The following is a 12,570-nucleotide window of genomic DNA, read 5'->3' as shown; positions in this document are numbered from 1 at the left end:
ACTCTACAAATGGAACAGACTGTCATAAAGCTCTCAAACTGTAGCTTTCAATACCTTTTATTGAAATAAGTGGGAATATCATGCATAGATGTAACACTGCATTAGCCTTTGAAGTCCCATGGACTTTGATAAGTGAAATAAAACTCTAAAATCTCCCTCAAGAAAAGTATAAACCAAACTGGTGTATATATGGGAAAATGATATACTGTGCAGGATGCATGGAACTGCGACAGACCTCTGGAGGACTTTGTAAGAATACCGGTAGACCGAGTACAGCGGACCATGAACTGGTTTCTAAAGGATCCAGTAGTAACATATGCATTTGTAAGCACTGAAAGAGATGCTTTTACATTCTGGTACTATATCAACCTTAGAAGAATGAAAGGGTAGGTCAGCCCTACCAAGGGATTCGGACTTCCAAAGTGCATGATTCCCCCAAATGTCAGAAGCTACCACCTCCCTCAAGAGCCATCTATCCAGGGATAGAGAGATGTCAAGACCCAAAGAACGACTAGTCCCAGCACTAAACACTACAATGTGCTTGCGCTCTGAAACACTTGTGTACGAACGCGATACAAATAAAATATCGTAACGTAGACTACTAGTGTTTTTTTAAAAAACTTTATCTAATGATTGTGGTACACAACATTGCAACAACATGACATTTCGTATATATCCATAACAGCGACGTTCAGTTCAGTTATATAACTGAGTGTGCAGTGTTACAGATTAGACACATTGCTGGGCCCTGCCGAGCTGTTACTGGCCGAGTCCGCTTCGCATAGATATACTCTAAACGGGGCCCAAATGTCCTTTGGTTTACAGGAGTTTGGGAGTGACATTACGTAGTGTTTCTCACATTCATTAACATACATCAGTTCCTTAAGAAAGTGGCTCACTTGTTGTGCTTGTGCACTCTTCCATTTTTGCAGAATACACTTTTTTGCCACCGCGCATGCAATATCCTCTGACTGTTTACCAATATCCCCAAACAGATATTTTTGTGGTGTGAGGTCTGCCGGTATCTGGGTGACTTCCTCTAGGATATTCGCCACCTCCCCCCAGAATACACATATGTGAGGGCAGCTCCAGTACATGTGTATCGAGTCGGCCTGATCCGCCCCACACTTCTGACACCTACCGGGACTGTTATTTGTAAATTGCGCAATTTTTGGGGGGGTGTAGTGCAACTTGTTGAACACCTTAAATTGGATCAGCCGAAGGTCCGCATTCATGGATACCCTCTTGGTCACTTCACAGTACCTCTCCCAGGCTCTGCCAGTTACGGTAGCAACCAGATCCGTTTCCCAGGAGGACTTTATCATATTTACCGTTGGCGTGTTGGCCTGCACAGCCATGTATAGCCCCGAAAAACTGGTTCCTGACCGGGTTGACAGGGCTACCAGGCACGGGTGTGGTGGGGGTTCGTCTGGGAACATTGGCCACCTAGCCTTAAAAGCCATTCTCATTCTATGGTATTGTAATATTAATTGGTCACTTCCCATCCCTGTTTTGAATTCTTCCAGCGTTATAAATTTGCCATTAGGGAATATTTCTTTGATTTTAAATTCTTCCTCCGGGTCCCATGTTTTCTGTACATCTGGATCATATGTGGGTGCTATACCGGGGAAGTTCCCGAACGGGGACTCATCATAGTAAGGTGTCTCCAACCCGAGCCTACGGTAAAGTTTGGACCATGCCTACGCTGTTGTACTGACTGGGTCGAATGGACACTCATCTCTGTTTTACCTTAAAGAGGACTGACCTTAAGTCGGTTGGGCGTGCAGCGTGTTTTTCTAAACAAACGTGGGGTGAGGTGTCCTGCTCATCATACCAGTGTTCAACGAACTGAGCCTGTGCCACTAGGTAATGACTAGTAGTGTTTTAGGGTCAGGCTGTGGGTGAGTACACACTAAGTTCGCCTTCTATGCTGGGTACAGAGAATCTGTCATCCACTTTTACTTGATTTGCCATCCACTGGCATCAGTAGAAGCAAAAGACGGTATAGGATGTTCTGGAGGGAATGCATTTGCTTTACACACTCAAGAGCAACGCTCACCCCATAATGGACTGCAAAAGGAGAGGTTCTGAATCAGAGGAAGAAAAAAAAACACCAATTATGTAGCTTTTCATAACAGTGTTTACCAGATCAAAGACACGGGTAAAGTTCACATGCAAAGTTTAAGGCTTTCAGATAACAGAAAATCGTGTGTTGTCTTACTTTGCTTAAACCAAACAAGCATCCAATTGATCAGATACGGCTGCAGCTTAGTTCATTGCCGATTAACACATGGAACATTTATAATGTCCTAAATCATGAGATGCTCTGAAGAACTAACTGATGTGCAAATAATTAAAGTTATTCGCCATAGTGATTAGAGTACTCCTAGTCCATAGTCCCCTTACCTCCATCCTTGTGGGCGTCCCCCCAACATGGGGACGTAACTGAACCCTCGGCAGTGAAAAATTGAGCTTCCCCTTTAAATTTAGTATATCGAGCAGGGCGTGGCCTCAGGCATGGGATAGCTGTGCCGAGGCCCTGCCTACGGCACCTCACCTCAGTCCCCTTTTAACACACTGAACGCTTAGATAAATGGCTGTTCTTAGCACATATTAGCCCATGCCATAGTAGCGGGGGAAGGTGGGGCGGGACGTATGAAGGAAAAAGGACTATGGACAAGGAGTATCCTAGTCACTACGGTGAGTAACGTCAATTACTCGTACGTCCCATCCCCTTTCCTCCCTCCTTGTGGGTGATTCCACCGAACAAGGAAAGAGTGGAGCTGTGACAACCTGCCGCATATCTAAGTTGAAGAGAAAAGGTTCTTCCGAACTGCCAGACCAAATTCTGCATCGCGCCTGGAGTTGGTACCCAGCGTGAAGTGCCTACAGAAGGCAGACGGACTGGCCCAAGTAGCCGCCTTGCTGATGAAATAACAAGAAGCAGGTCCCTGAAACGTGATGCCCATGGCCTTTGCTCTGACCGCATAGGCATGAATCCCCTCAGGAGCAGGTTTGCCCATGGCCGTATATGCCTCTGAAATGGCCTGAACCATCCAACAGGCATGGAAGCCTTGGAAGCTTTAGAGCTGAGCGAGGAGTCCCCAAAAGTCACGAACAATGCCTCAGACTTCCTGAAGCAATTTGTCCAAACGAGATAAAACTCGAGAACATGCTTGAGGTCTTGAGGAATGTAGGTCCCTCTCGGTCTCAGATTGTAGGTTCAGGAAGAACACCAGCAGGCAGATCTCTTGATTCAGATGAAACGGAGAGACCACCTTGGGAATGAAGTTTGGTTGAGTATGCAAGATTACCTTGTTGTTGTGAAACATGGTCAAGGGCTTGCACGAAGACAACGCATGCAGCTCACTAACCCTGCGCGCAGAGGTGAGAGCCACCAATAAAACTTTTTAGGATCACCAAGTGGATGTTCATAGAGCCATCGGTTCGAAAAGCTTGCGTTGCAAAGCTGCAATATATACATTGAGGTCTCCGGATCCGGCGTATGCACCGGAGGAAAAATCCTAGACAACCCCTTAAGGTGGGCCTTAACCACTGGGTTGGCTGCTGAAAGCACATGCTCAGGGGAATTCTTGAAAGCCCCCAAATAACTGCAGCAAGTATCCACCTGAACTCCAGAGTGAGCCAGGTGTGCTGAAAAGGCCAGTACATCATCCAGAGCACAGGTGACAGGGTCCATATCCTTGTCGCAATCCCAATGGCAGATCCTAGTCCATTTGCTCTTATACTGGGACCGAGTCAAGGGCCTCCTGGCCTCCAGAATGATTTCCCACTTGTCATCTGAAAATTAAGCATGCTGAAGCCTCAGCTGATCAGGGACCAGGCCACCAGGGCCAGTTTGGCCGGGTCCAGATGTTCCACTGCCCCACCCTGCTGTGTCAGGAAACCCCTGCTGGGGATCGTAAAATGGACAGATCTGAAAACCAGGGTCGCAAAGGCCAGTGGGGGGCAACCAGGATGAGGCTGCAGCCCAGAGGCCCGGAACTTGCGGAGGGACCGTTGGAGCAGAGTGGTGGGTGGAAACGCATAACACCTGCGGCCATGCCAACAGATCTGAAAGGTGTCTCCCAGTGACCTCCGACCCAGATCTGCCCATGAGGCAAACTGTGACACTTGGCATTCAGGGGATATGTGAATATATCCAGGTCCGCAAACCCCCAACGCTGGAACAGGGGCAGCAAGGAGTTGCCATGCAACTCCCACTCGTAGGTGTTGAACCCCAAGCGACACAGCTGATCCACTTCTGCATTGCTGTCCCTCAGCAGATGAACTGCCAAAATCCAAATCCCCTTAGTCGGGGCCCACTTCCAGATCAAAACCACCTCCATGCAGAGGAGGGGTTGGGATTGGGGGGGGGGGGGGGGGTAGACAGGTGCCACCCTGCTTATTCAGGTAAAACAATGTAGTAGAATTGTCCGTCCTGACCAGAACTTGCTTGTCCCTAATGAGGCAAACATGCCTTGAGGGTCAGTCCCACTGCGCTGAGCTCGAGCAGATTTATATGCAGGAAGGCTTCCGTACTGGACCATGCTCCATGAATTGCATAGCCCACCAGAGTAGACCCCCCCCCCGCCTCAGCCCAAAAGAGGAGTCTGTCGTCACCACCAGGGTAGGCTCCAGTCGGGTGAAGGGGCTCCCAATGAAACATTGCCATCCATCAGCTACCAGCTTAGATCGGGCAGAAGGGGTAGCCGTATAGGGATCTTGTCTGAGAGATCCAGTCTCCTGATCCCAATTGGCCACCATGTGGAGCTGGAAGCGCCTCATCTTGAGGCGGGTGTACTGTACAGTGAGCATGCAGGACGACATCGGGCCTAAAATGTGCTGGGACCACCATGCCGAGGTGGTCGTGTTGGCCAGAAAGTGCCCCACCAGCTTGCACAGGGTCAGAAGCCTCTCAGGTGTAGGAAAGACCCGCTCAATGGTAGTGTTCCAACGCACCCCTAGGAAGACTAGTTCCTGAGATGGGCACAACTGAATTCCTCTGGTTGAGGAAAAACCCCAGCTGATGAAGGATATCCACCAGTCTCTGGCAGGAGTGCACCACCCTTTCGAGTGACCCGACCCTCACCAGCCAGTCATTTAATTAAGGGTATAGATGATACCCCTACAAGTGGAGAAGGGCTGCCACTGCATCCATCCACTTCTTGAAGACACAAGGGGATGATTTCAGGCCAATGGGCAGCACCTTGTACACTGTTAAGACAATCATGAACCGCAGAAACTTCTGATGCGGTCGGTAGATGGTACATGCAGGTACGCATCCTTGAAGTCCAGGGAACACATCCAGTTGGCTGTACACAAACTTGGCTATGTGCGCAGGAGTAATCATCTTGAAGCGTTCCAACAGTAAAGACAGATTTTTGAAATTCCAGGTCTAAGACTACCCTCATGCCGCCTGGAGGTTTTTGGGTACCGCAAAAATCCTGGAATAGTAGCCGAAGCTCCTGTCTACAAGAGGCACCGGCTCTATAGCCTAAATCTCCAGGAGTGAAAGGACCTCCCATAATAGAGCTGGGGGCCCAATCTGATGGAGAAGATGGAAGAGGCAGGTAAGAGGAAGACTGAAGCCCGTGGAGACTACAGAGAGGACCCACAGGTTGCTGAAGAGACGCTTTCAGGTGTCCTGGAACAGAGCCAAATGGCCCCCCACAGGTGAGCTGTGTTCCCCCACCTGGAAGTCACTGCTTCTTGGCGTCAGCGGCATGGGCCGAGAAGGGGAGCGGAAAAAACCCATACAACGTCCTCTGCTGCTTCCTCCTGTTGTTGCTGGGTGACCCGTCAGGCCTCCATGTACCCAGGTCTCTGAACCCCTTGAAGCAGGAGAAAGTGAGGGGTTTGAACTCCATCCTGCCCTGGGATTGAGGGAAGGATTTCTGGCCTGGTTTTGTCAGGATGGGCAAGGACTTGGGGGTTTGAGTGGAGGTTTTCTTCTTAGTCAACGCCCTCAAAGGGCAGATCCAGGATTCGTTCCTGCATGTCAGATGAACTTTGTGACGTGCATCCACACCGTCCTCATTTTGACAGCAAGGCACAACCCTCTGCTGGCTGTGTCGAAGTGGGAGACCGAAGACTCCATGAGGTCCTGCGCAATGGCCCGGGCATATGCCAGACAGGCCTTGAAGGAGGCTGGCTTGCCTGAAGGGAGGTCAGGCAGAAATTCCAAGCTCCCGCTACAGCTTCTGGTTAGCAACAGTGCTTCCCAAGGACTCAAGGACATTGTCTTCCTTGGGGAGGCAACTGAAGACGGCTCCCATGTCTCGGGAGGATAGCTCAGCGGCAAAGTGCTCGCCTTGGAAGCAAGACACGTAGAAACCTCTGGCCATTAAGCACGCTATAAATAACCTATCATATATCCCATGGAGGAAGATGACGAAGACGATGGCTTAGAATGCAAGGCCACAGCCACCACTGAGGAATGGGGCTGCGGGTGGGAGTCAAGGAGGATTGGCTCCCCGTCTGTCTGCCTAAACCTGCTGTCCAACTTCTTGTTCATCTAAGTTTTGGCCCTGGGCTTCTCCCAGACCTTCTGAGCCACCTACAGGAAATCCTTCTGGAGGGGGTGCCAGACCGGATCGTGGTGCGTTTGCCGAAGATCTCTACTACCAAACCAAACTCCTGGGGGGCTTCCTTGGGAAGAGGGACTCTGCCAGGCCCTGAAGGCAGTCATGAGAGGCCTTCATGGATGTCGAGGGTTCATTGTCCTGGGCATCGTCATTGTCGCCATCATCGCCTCCCCCCCCCCATTTTTTTACAGACCGACGGGCATCCGGGCCGTGGGACACAGGTGCCAGAGAAGTCGTCCCCCCCACCCCCCACAGCTCCCAGGTCCGGAGCTGCAAACAGGTCCAACGGCTGTTGAGAGGGGGGGCGTTGGTGGTACAGGAGGTGGTGGGGGGGCTCAGAACAACTGGTGGGTCATGAACCGGTGGAGGGAGTGGCACCAGGAGTGCAGGAGGAACGGGAGGACTATCCAAAGGAGGGGGCGGCGCCACCTGCTGGATGACCTCATTCACAATGTCCTTTAGGAGCCCTTTCATCCGAGGAGAACGCATGAGGAGGAAGCGCCTGAAGCTGTCCTCACAAGCCACCAGATCCCTAGGGGCCTGGCGCTCTGAGGCGCTGGGCCTCCGCTCCTGGTCAAAGCATTGAGGTGCCTGGTGTGTGTAGCCATACGGCTGTGATGGGGGACCAGAAACCTGTAGGATCCGTTGCTGCTTCCAGAGGGAAGGGGGCTGTAATCCTCCTGCTGAACCCATTCAATGGGAGAAAGCACTGGCAGGCCCGAAACTGGATCAGAGATGGCCGCCTGCCTGCCAGGCTCTGCTATGTGCTGCTCTGCTATTTTGAAGCCTCACTCCACACCTTGGGTGGGAGGACATGGAGGTTCTGAGCCAAGAGAGGCCTCAGACACAAGAGGATACAGCTTTGGCCTTGCACCCAAAGCAGAGCGTCGACCTCCAACATCCCTCTGGTAGACGCTGAGCCCTCAGCCGGACGGCCAGTAGCCGTAAAGCCCCGATTCACGACCTCAGAGCGAGCTCCGGTAGGCTGGGTGTCCTCGGCACCTGTGCTGGTAGCGTGCTGGATCTAGCCCAAGACAAACTCTTGGAGGTGGCACTAGATTATCCTTTACCACCTGGGGTAGAAGAGGACAAGGTCCCTGAGCCCCTCAGCTTGGGAGCCAGTAGCCTGGAAGGCCTCAGGTCTGTCCCCAGACCGCCCGTAAGATCTGCGCTGGCTGCCATGTCAGACATCATCCATGCAGAAAAAAGAACTGAGGTGAAGCATCGGAGGGCAGGGCGTTCCGAGGCCACACCCCTGTGTGCTATCTTTTTTTTTTTAATTCAGTTTGTTACAAACTTTTAAAAAGAAAACAAAAAAATAAGAAGAAATCCTGTACAATAGTTAACCATAAAACTACACAGAAAAGCACATCATGGATTTTTCCCCCCTGCTTTATGACGAGCATCATGATCTCCTTACTCTCGTTAATGTACGTTAAATCAAGTTTATTTGGCAGACATGCATTGATTTTTGAGTTCGTTGTCACAGTCATCTGGGTATCAAGTTCCGGCTAAGCTTGTATGATCAATGGTGACAACGTTCTCGGATGGTTTCGACTCCTTTTGAAGTGTTCCCAATATCATTTTCAGGAAATTGATGAGGGGGAAGGTTAGTTTGTTGTTTGCACCTTCGAATATGGCCGCCCACCATTGTTCCGCATCCCAAGTCGATTTTTTTCAATTTCAGCTCTAAACAATTCATTTCTTGCAGAGCGGGGCAATAAAGCACTAGATGTTTTAAGTTTTCATCAGTGTTTTGACATAGTCTGCACTTTATGTCATTCACTTCGCTCTTTTTCCTTTGTTTTAGTATTTCTTTTGTTTTGAGATGGTTCAGTTTGAATCTCAAGAATAAATTCCTTTGAGTTCTATCTGGAAATTTGATCTGGTATTTAGATAAGGTGTTGTAAGATTTGACTTCAGGTGGTACCAGCATCATACACTTGTGCTTTTTTCCCCGTGTGCTATACTAAATTTAAAGGGGAAGCTCAATTTTTCATTTCCAAGGATTCTGGTACCGTCCCCATATCAGGGGACACCCACAAGAATGGAGGAAATGGGACGGGACGTACGAGTATTATACCTTACTTGCTTTACAAATCACAGTGGAATGTAATTTTATTAAGAATACAAATGCGGTTTCAATACAAAAAAAAAAACATACCTTTTCAAGACTGTTTATAACTCCGAGCTGAGCGACTTTCTTTAAAGACTTAAATTTGAGTACCGTCTCTGTAAAATAAAAACAAGTAGGCAATTAAAAAATTGTAATTAACTGTTGCTTCACTTCTAGTGATTTTGTTCGGCAACATTCAATACATCATTTGACAACACAAGTATGGGAACGTTTGGCAACTAAATACAGGTGTGTTCAACCCTCTGGTACACAATAAAAACCGTAGAACAGCAGAAGCACATGCATGCAGATTGAGCAACCAGTTCACTGGGATGCCTCCCCTGCGCCAGGTAGTCTCCTTAAGTGGAGAATCTGTGTTCCAATGTAAGAACTCTTCCTGCTCTGTATTCCTTCACGATAACATATCACTACTCTAATGTATCCTTAATTAAGAGGCCCTATTGTTTGAGGATAATGAGAAGCCCAGAAGTGACCAATTAAATAAGTGGGGAGGAAACTCCAGGGACAAACATTCCTGGACAGATTTTTCAGAAGCAGTGACAGAATGAATGACGTCCCTGGCCTACCTACATAGCAGCGACTACAACCCAGTCCAGGCAAAACTCGTATAAGTCGATAGCTCGTGGTGCAGGTGTCAAGTAGCATTGCCCTTTAGTTTTACTTGGCTCGGACAAAGAGCCAACCCAATTGTGACAAATTTGACTATACACGGCTGTGTCCAGGCTTGGACTTGCTTAGAGGTTAAGACAACGTTGCATGGTCAGACCAAAAGATCACTTTGGGCCCGTTTAATGACTTTGTAAAACGTGAAGCTGGGTCTTCCCAGTGGCACTGGCACAATGTGCAGCAAAATGCTTCAATGGCACAATGCACCACAAGCACTAACCACTTTATTGAATAAAAGCTACCTCTGCCTACAAGTGGTCCACACTTTTTGGTATGCTGTACTATTTGTGTCCCTGTCCAAAACTGGGTCACATAACTAGAGGCACAAGTTACAAAAAGCAGAAATCTAAACACGAAGCATTACTCCCGAAAGACATCACCCAATTTCACAAACCATTCTGAACCAAGCCCCAGAAACTACTCCCCACCTTGTTAAATCATCCTTGGGGCCGAGGGAACGAAGGATTCACATAAATCTCACATTAGATGACATCACACTTAAATCATGCATCTTGGCAGGCACCTAAATGCCTGACGACAAATTCTGATAATGTAGCTGGCTGGTGCAAAAGGTATAGAAGACTGTGCAGTAGAGGCGTACTACGGCAAGTAAAAAACGCGTACTTGATTGCCTTGAATCTTGACCATATCTTCCCCCCCCTACCCCATACATTCTAAAAGATAAAAAAAAATAGATCACCATGAAAATAAAATGTAAATTGTCAACGCATAAAACCACGGAAGGATTCAGACACGTTGTTACGAATCGACATTGCCTCCGGATTTGACCGTCAAAATCCACTTGCAAAACGCAAGCAGGTGGCTGCCGGTCTCACTTATAGCACAAGGAGGCCATAATTGAGTTGGAGAGCGCAGGGCCTCACAGACCAAATGGATCCAGAGCCAAAAAGGGTCCTAATTAAAGAATGGCAACACCAAAACCAGCAGCATGGAGATCAAAAAGTACTTGTCTCGCCGAGGACCAGCAATTAAAGTGGAACACTTATGAAGTTGCTGTGGTTTGCCTGTGCTCAGTGTTCCAAATTCGGTATTCTTCTTTGTGACATGGAGTGGTCTTCATGCCAGCCTATGGCCTGTTCTTAAAACTGACGTTTGCAGGACTGCCATCGTACCGCTGGCCTCAGTGAGCCACTTCTCCCGAAACTGCCTGAACAGCCTGGGTACGAGCATAGGAGTTTCAATGCAAGCCGATAAGCAACGAAAGTAAATTCAGCTCATCGCTGGAAGCTTTCCCACCAAAGGCCGCCGAAGACACTTCACACCCCATTTATAGAGTGCCTTGCGGGTGTCCGTTTTTTATTTACTGCTCTACAAAGATTAATAAAAGCCCAAACTGTTGGCATTGCCAATGCTTGTGTGTAGGCATGGGAAAGGCACTTGCCAGGCAAAGCCATATTGATGGTAGCAGGTGAAAAATGGTGCGAGTACCTGGGCATCTAATAGCAGTGCCTGGCAGATTACTAATAAACAAACCAAAACCGTTGGCTTTGCCAATACTTGTTTTTAACAGGATTTCTGTGAAGGACATGCAGAGTACTTATAAATCAAGTAGCTGAAGGCAGACCTGGTAAGACATTTTATCACACCACTAGTGGGTTTGCAACTCCAATTAAGTCATTGCCTCTGGGAATCCGTACCAGGATTAGCATTGTCATGGGCAGTCAATGGGTAGGTACATGATCAAACAAAACCTACAAGATGTGTGTCCCTTCCCATATGTCATTCCTTCCTACATACACTAATGCAAAGTTTTCAGCTAATAAGTGTCGCAAAGCGACACCTGATGACCCAAACCAACAAGCCGAAGCTTCGCAATGGAACATATATGTGTAGAATCGCAAAGCTTGCTAAAAAAGCTGAAAACTAGAGCAAACGATCGGGAGAATAAACACCAACTTTCTTTTAAGGGGAAAAAGGGTAAGGAACCACACTAGTACCCAAAGGAGCGCTATCCCACAACACCGGACTACAGGTCATCTTGAATTTGAAGTGCACACAAATTGTTCCATCTACTATGTGGTTCTAGCAGCAGCATACTTAGGTTTTCAAGAACCTTCCCAGGTACCTAACACGCTATCACTGCTCCAAGTGGCCAAGTGGCACAAGGTGCAAATTGATGGGCCGAATAAGACCACTGCATGTTTGCAGATGCTTGTGTTTCTGCGCAGAAGGGACGTTGCCAAGCAGATCACACGGATTGCTTCTGCAGTTAAACGACCCCTTAGTGGAATAGCACCAAAACGACAAAATGACAATGTTTCCCAGAGAACTCCAGCAGTTTTGGCATTGGATCCATCATTTCTATCGATCACTGTTCCATTTTCCCTCTGCAATGGTGTTGAAACAGAAGCAAAGCCACTCTCAGTCGAGGCTCAACATTGGGTATTAGGGGGAAGACCCACAGATAAACAGCTTGTGGTGATTGCAAAGCCTTCGGCCCCAAAAAGCAGCTTAACTTATGGAAAAAAGTCACCTTGCCCTCTCTCACACTACTATACTAGTTAACCTAGAGGTTATATTGCCAAACTATTATAAATGAGTACTGTTTTGTAGTGCTAGAACCAGATTCTGGAGCAACAATCTACACAAAGAAACACCAACTTCAATCAAGGAAAATGCAGAAAACAAGCATGGCAAAGCAAACAGTTCGGGTTTTTGTGTGGACATATAATAGGCATTTTCAAGGCTCTGCTATAGTGGTACTACTTGGCCATAAGCTAGTAACAGTTGGCAAATAGTGTTAGTAACTGGCCACATTTTGACCGTGACTGTCAAATGCCCATCTCATGCCAACACAAAAGCCGAAACTGCTGCAGAAACTCAGTGCAAGAAATAAATGGAACGACAGATCTATTGCTGAACAATCACCTGGATGCGGGCCACTGGGTTAAGCCATTTTTATTATACCAGGAGCAGGTTTATAGCCGCAGATAAGCCATTACTTTTCAGAAGACACCTCGGAAAGCACATAGCTAGCTCAAAGAGACCATCTCTGGATGGGAGGGTGCATTTTGGTCAGGTAGGTGGTATGTAGTGGGTGGCAATGGCCACAGGCTGTCTGCCTCATCATCCCATCTTCACCTCCCACGACTGTGGCTTTGGCTTGCATGCAGTACTTGCAGAGGCAGATCATAGCCAACATTGAAAAAGACCAAACTA

The 12,570-nt window shown here is 48.1% G+C and overlaps 1 protein-coding gene across 9 annotated transcripts in view; it reads right to left on the bottom strand.

Annotated features, from left to right (window-relative positions):
- NF1 (neurofibromin 1) overlaps positions 1 to 12,570 on the bottom strand; it is a 3,279,657-nt gene that overhangs the window by 2,913,181 nt on the left and 353,906 nt on the right. For all 9 annotated transcript variants that reach the window (XM_069614617.1, XM_069614618.1, XM_069614621.1 and 6 more), the window contains exon 6: positions 8,752 to 8,819. In XM_069614617.1, coding sequence (XP_069470718.1) covers positions 8,752 to 8,819 — 68 coding nt within the window. The remainder of the gene's footprint in view (positions 1 to 8,751; positions 8,820 to 12,570) is intronic.

This window comes from Ambystoma mexicanum, chromosome 9 (assembly GCF_040938575.1).
Source record: "Ambystoma mexicanum isolate Mex_15411 chromosome 9, UKY_AmexF1_1, whole genome shotgun sequence".
NCBI lineage: Eukaryota > Metazoa > Chordata > Amphibia > Caudata > Ambystomatidae > Ambystoma > Ambystoma mexicanum.
Note: the sequence above shows the minus strand (reverse complement) of the source record. Positions and strands in the feature narration are given on the sequence as shown.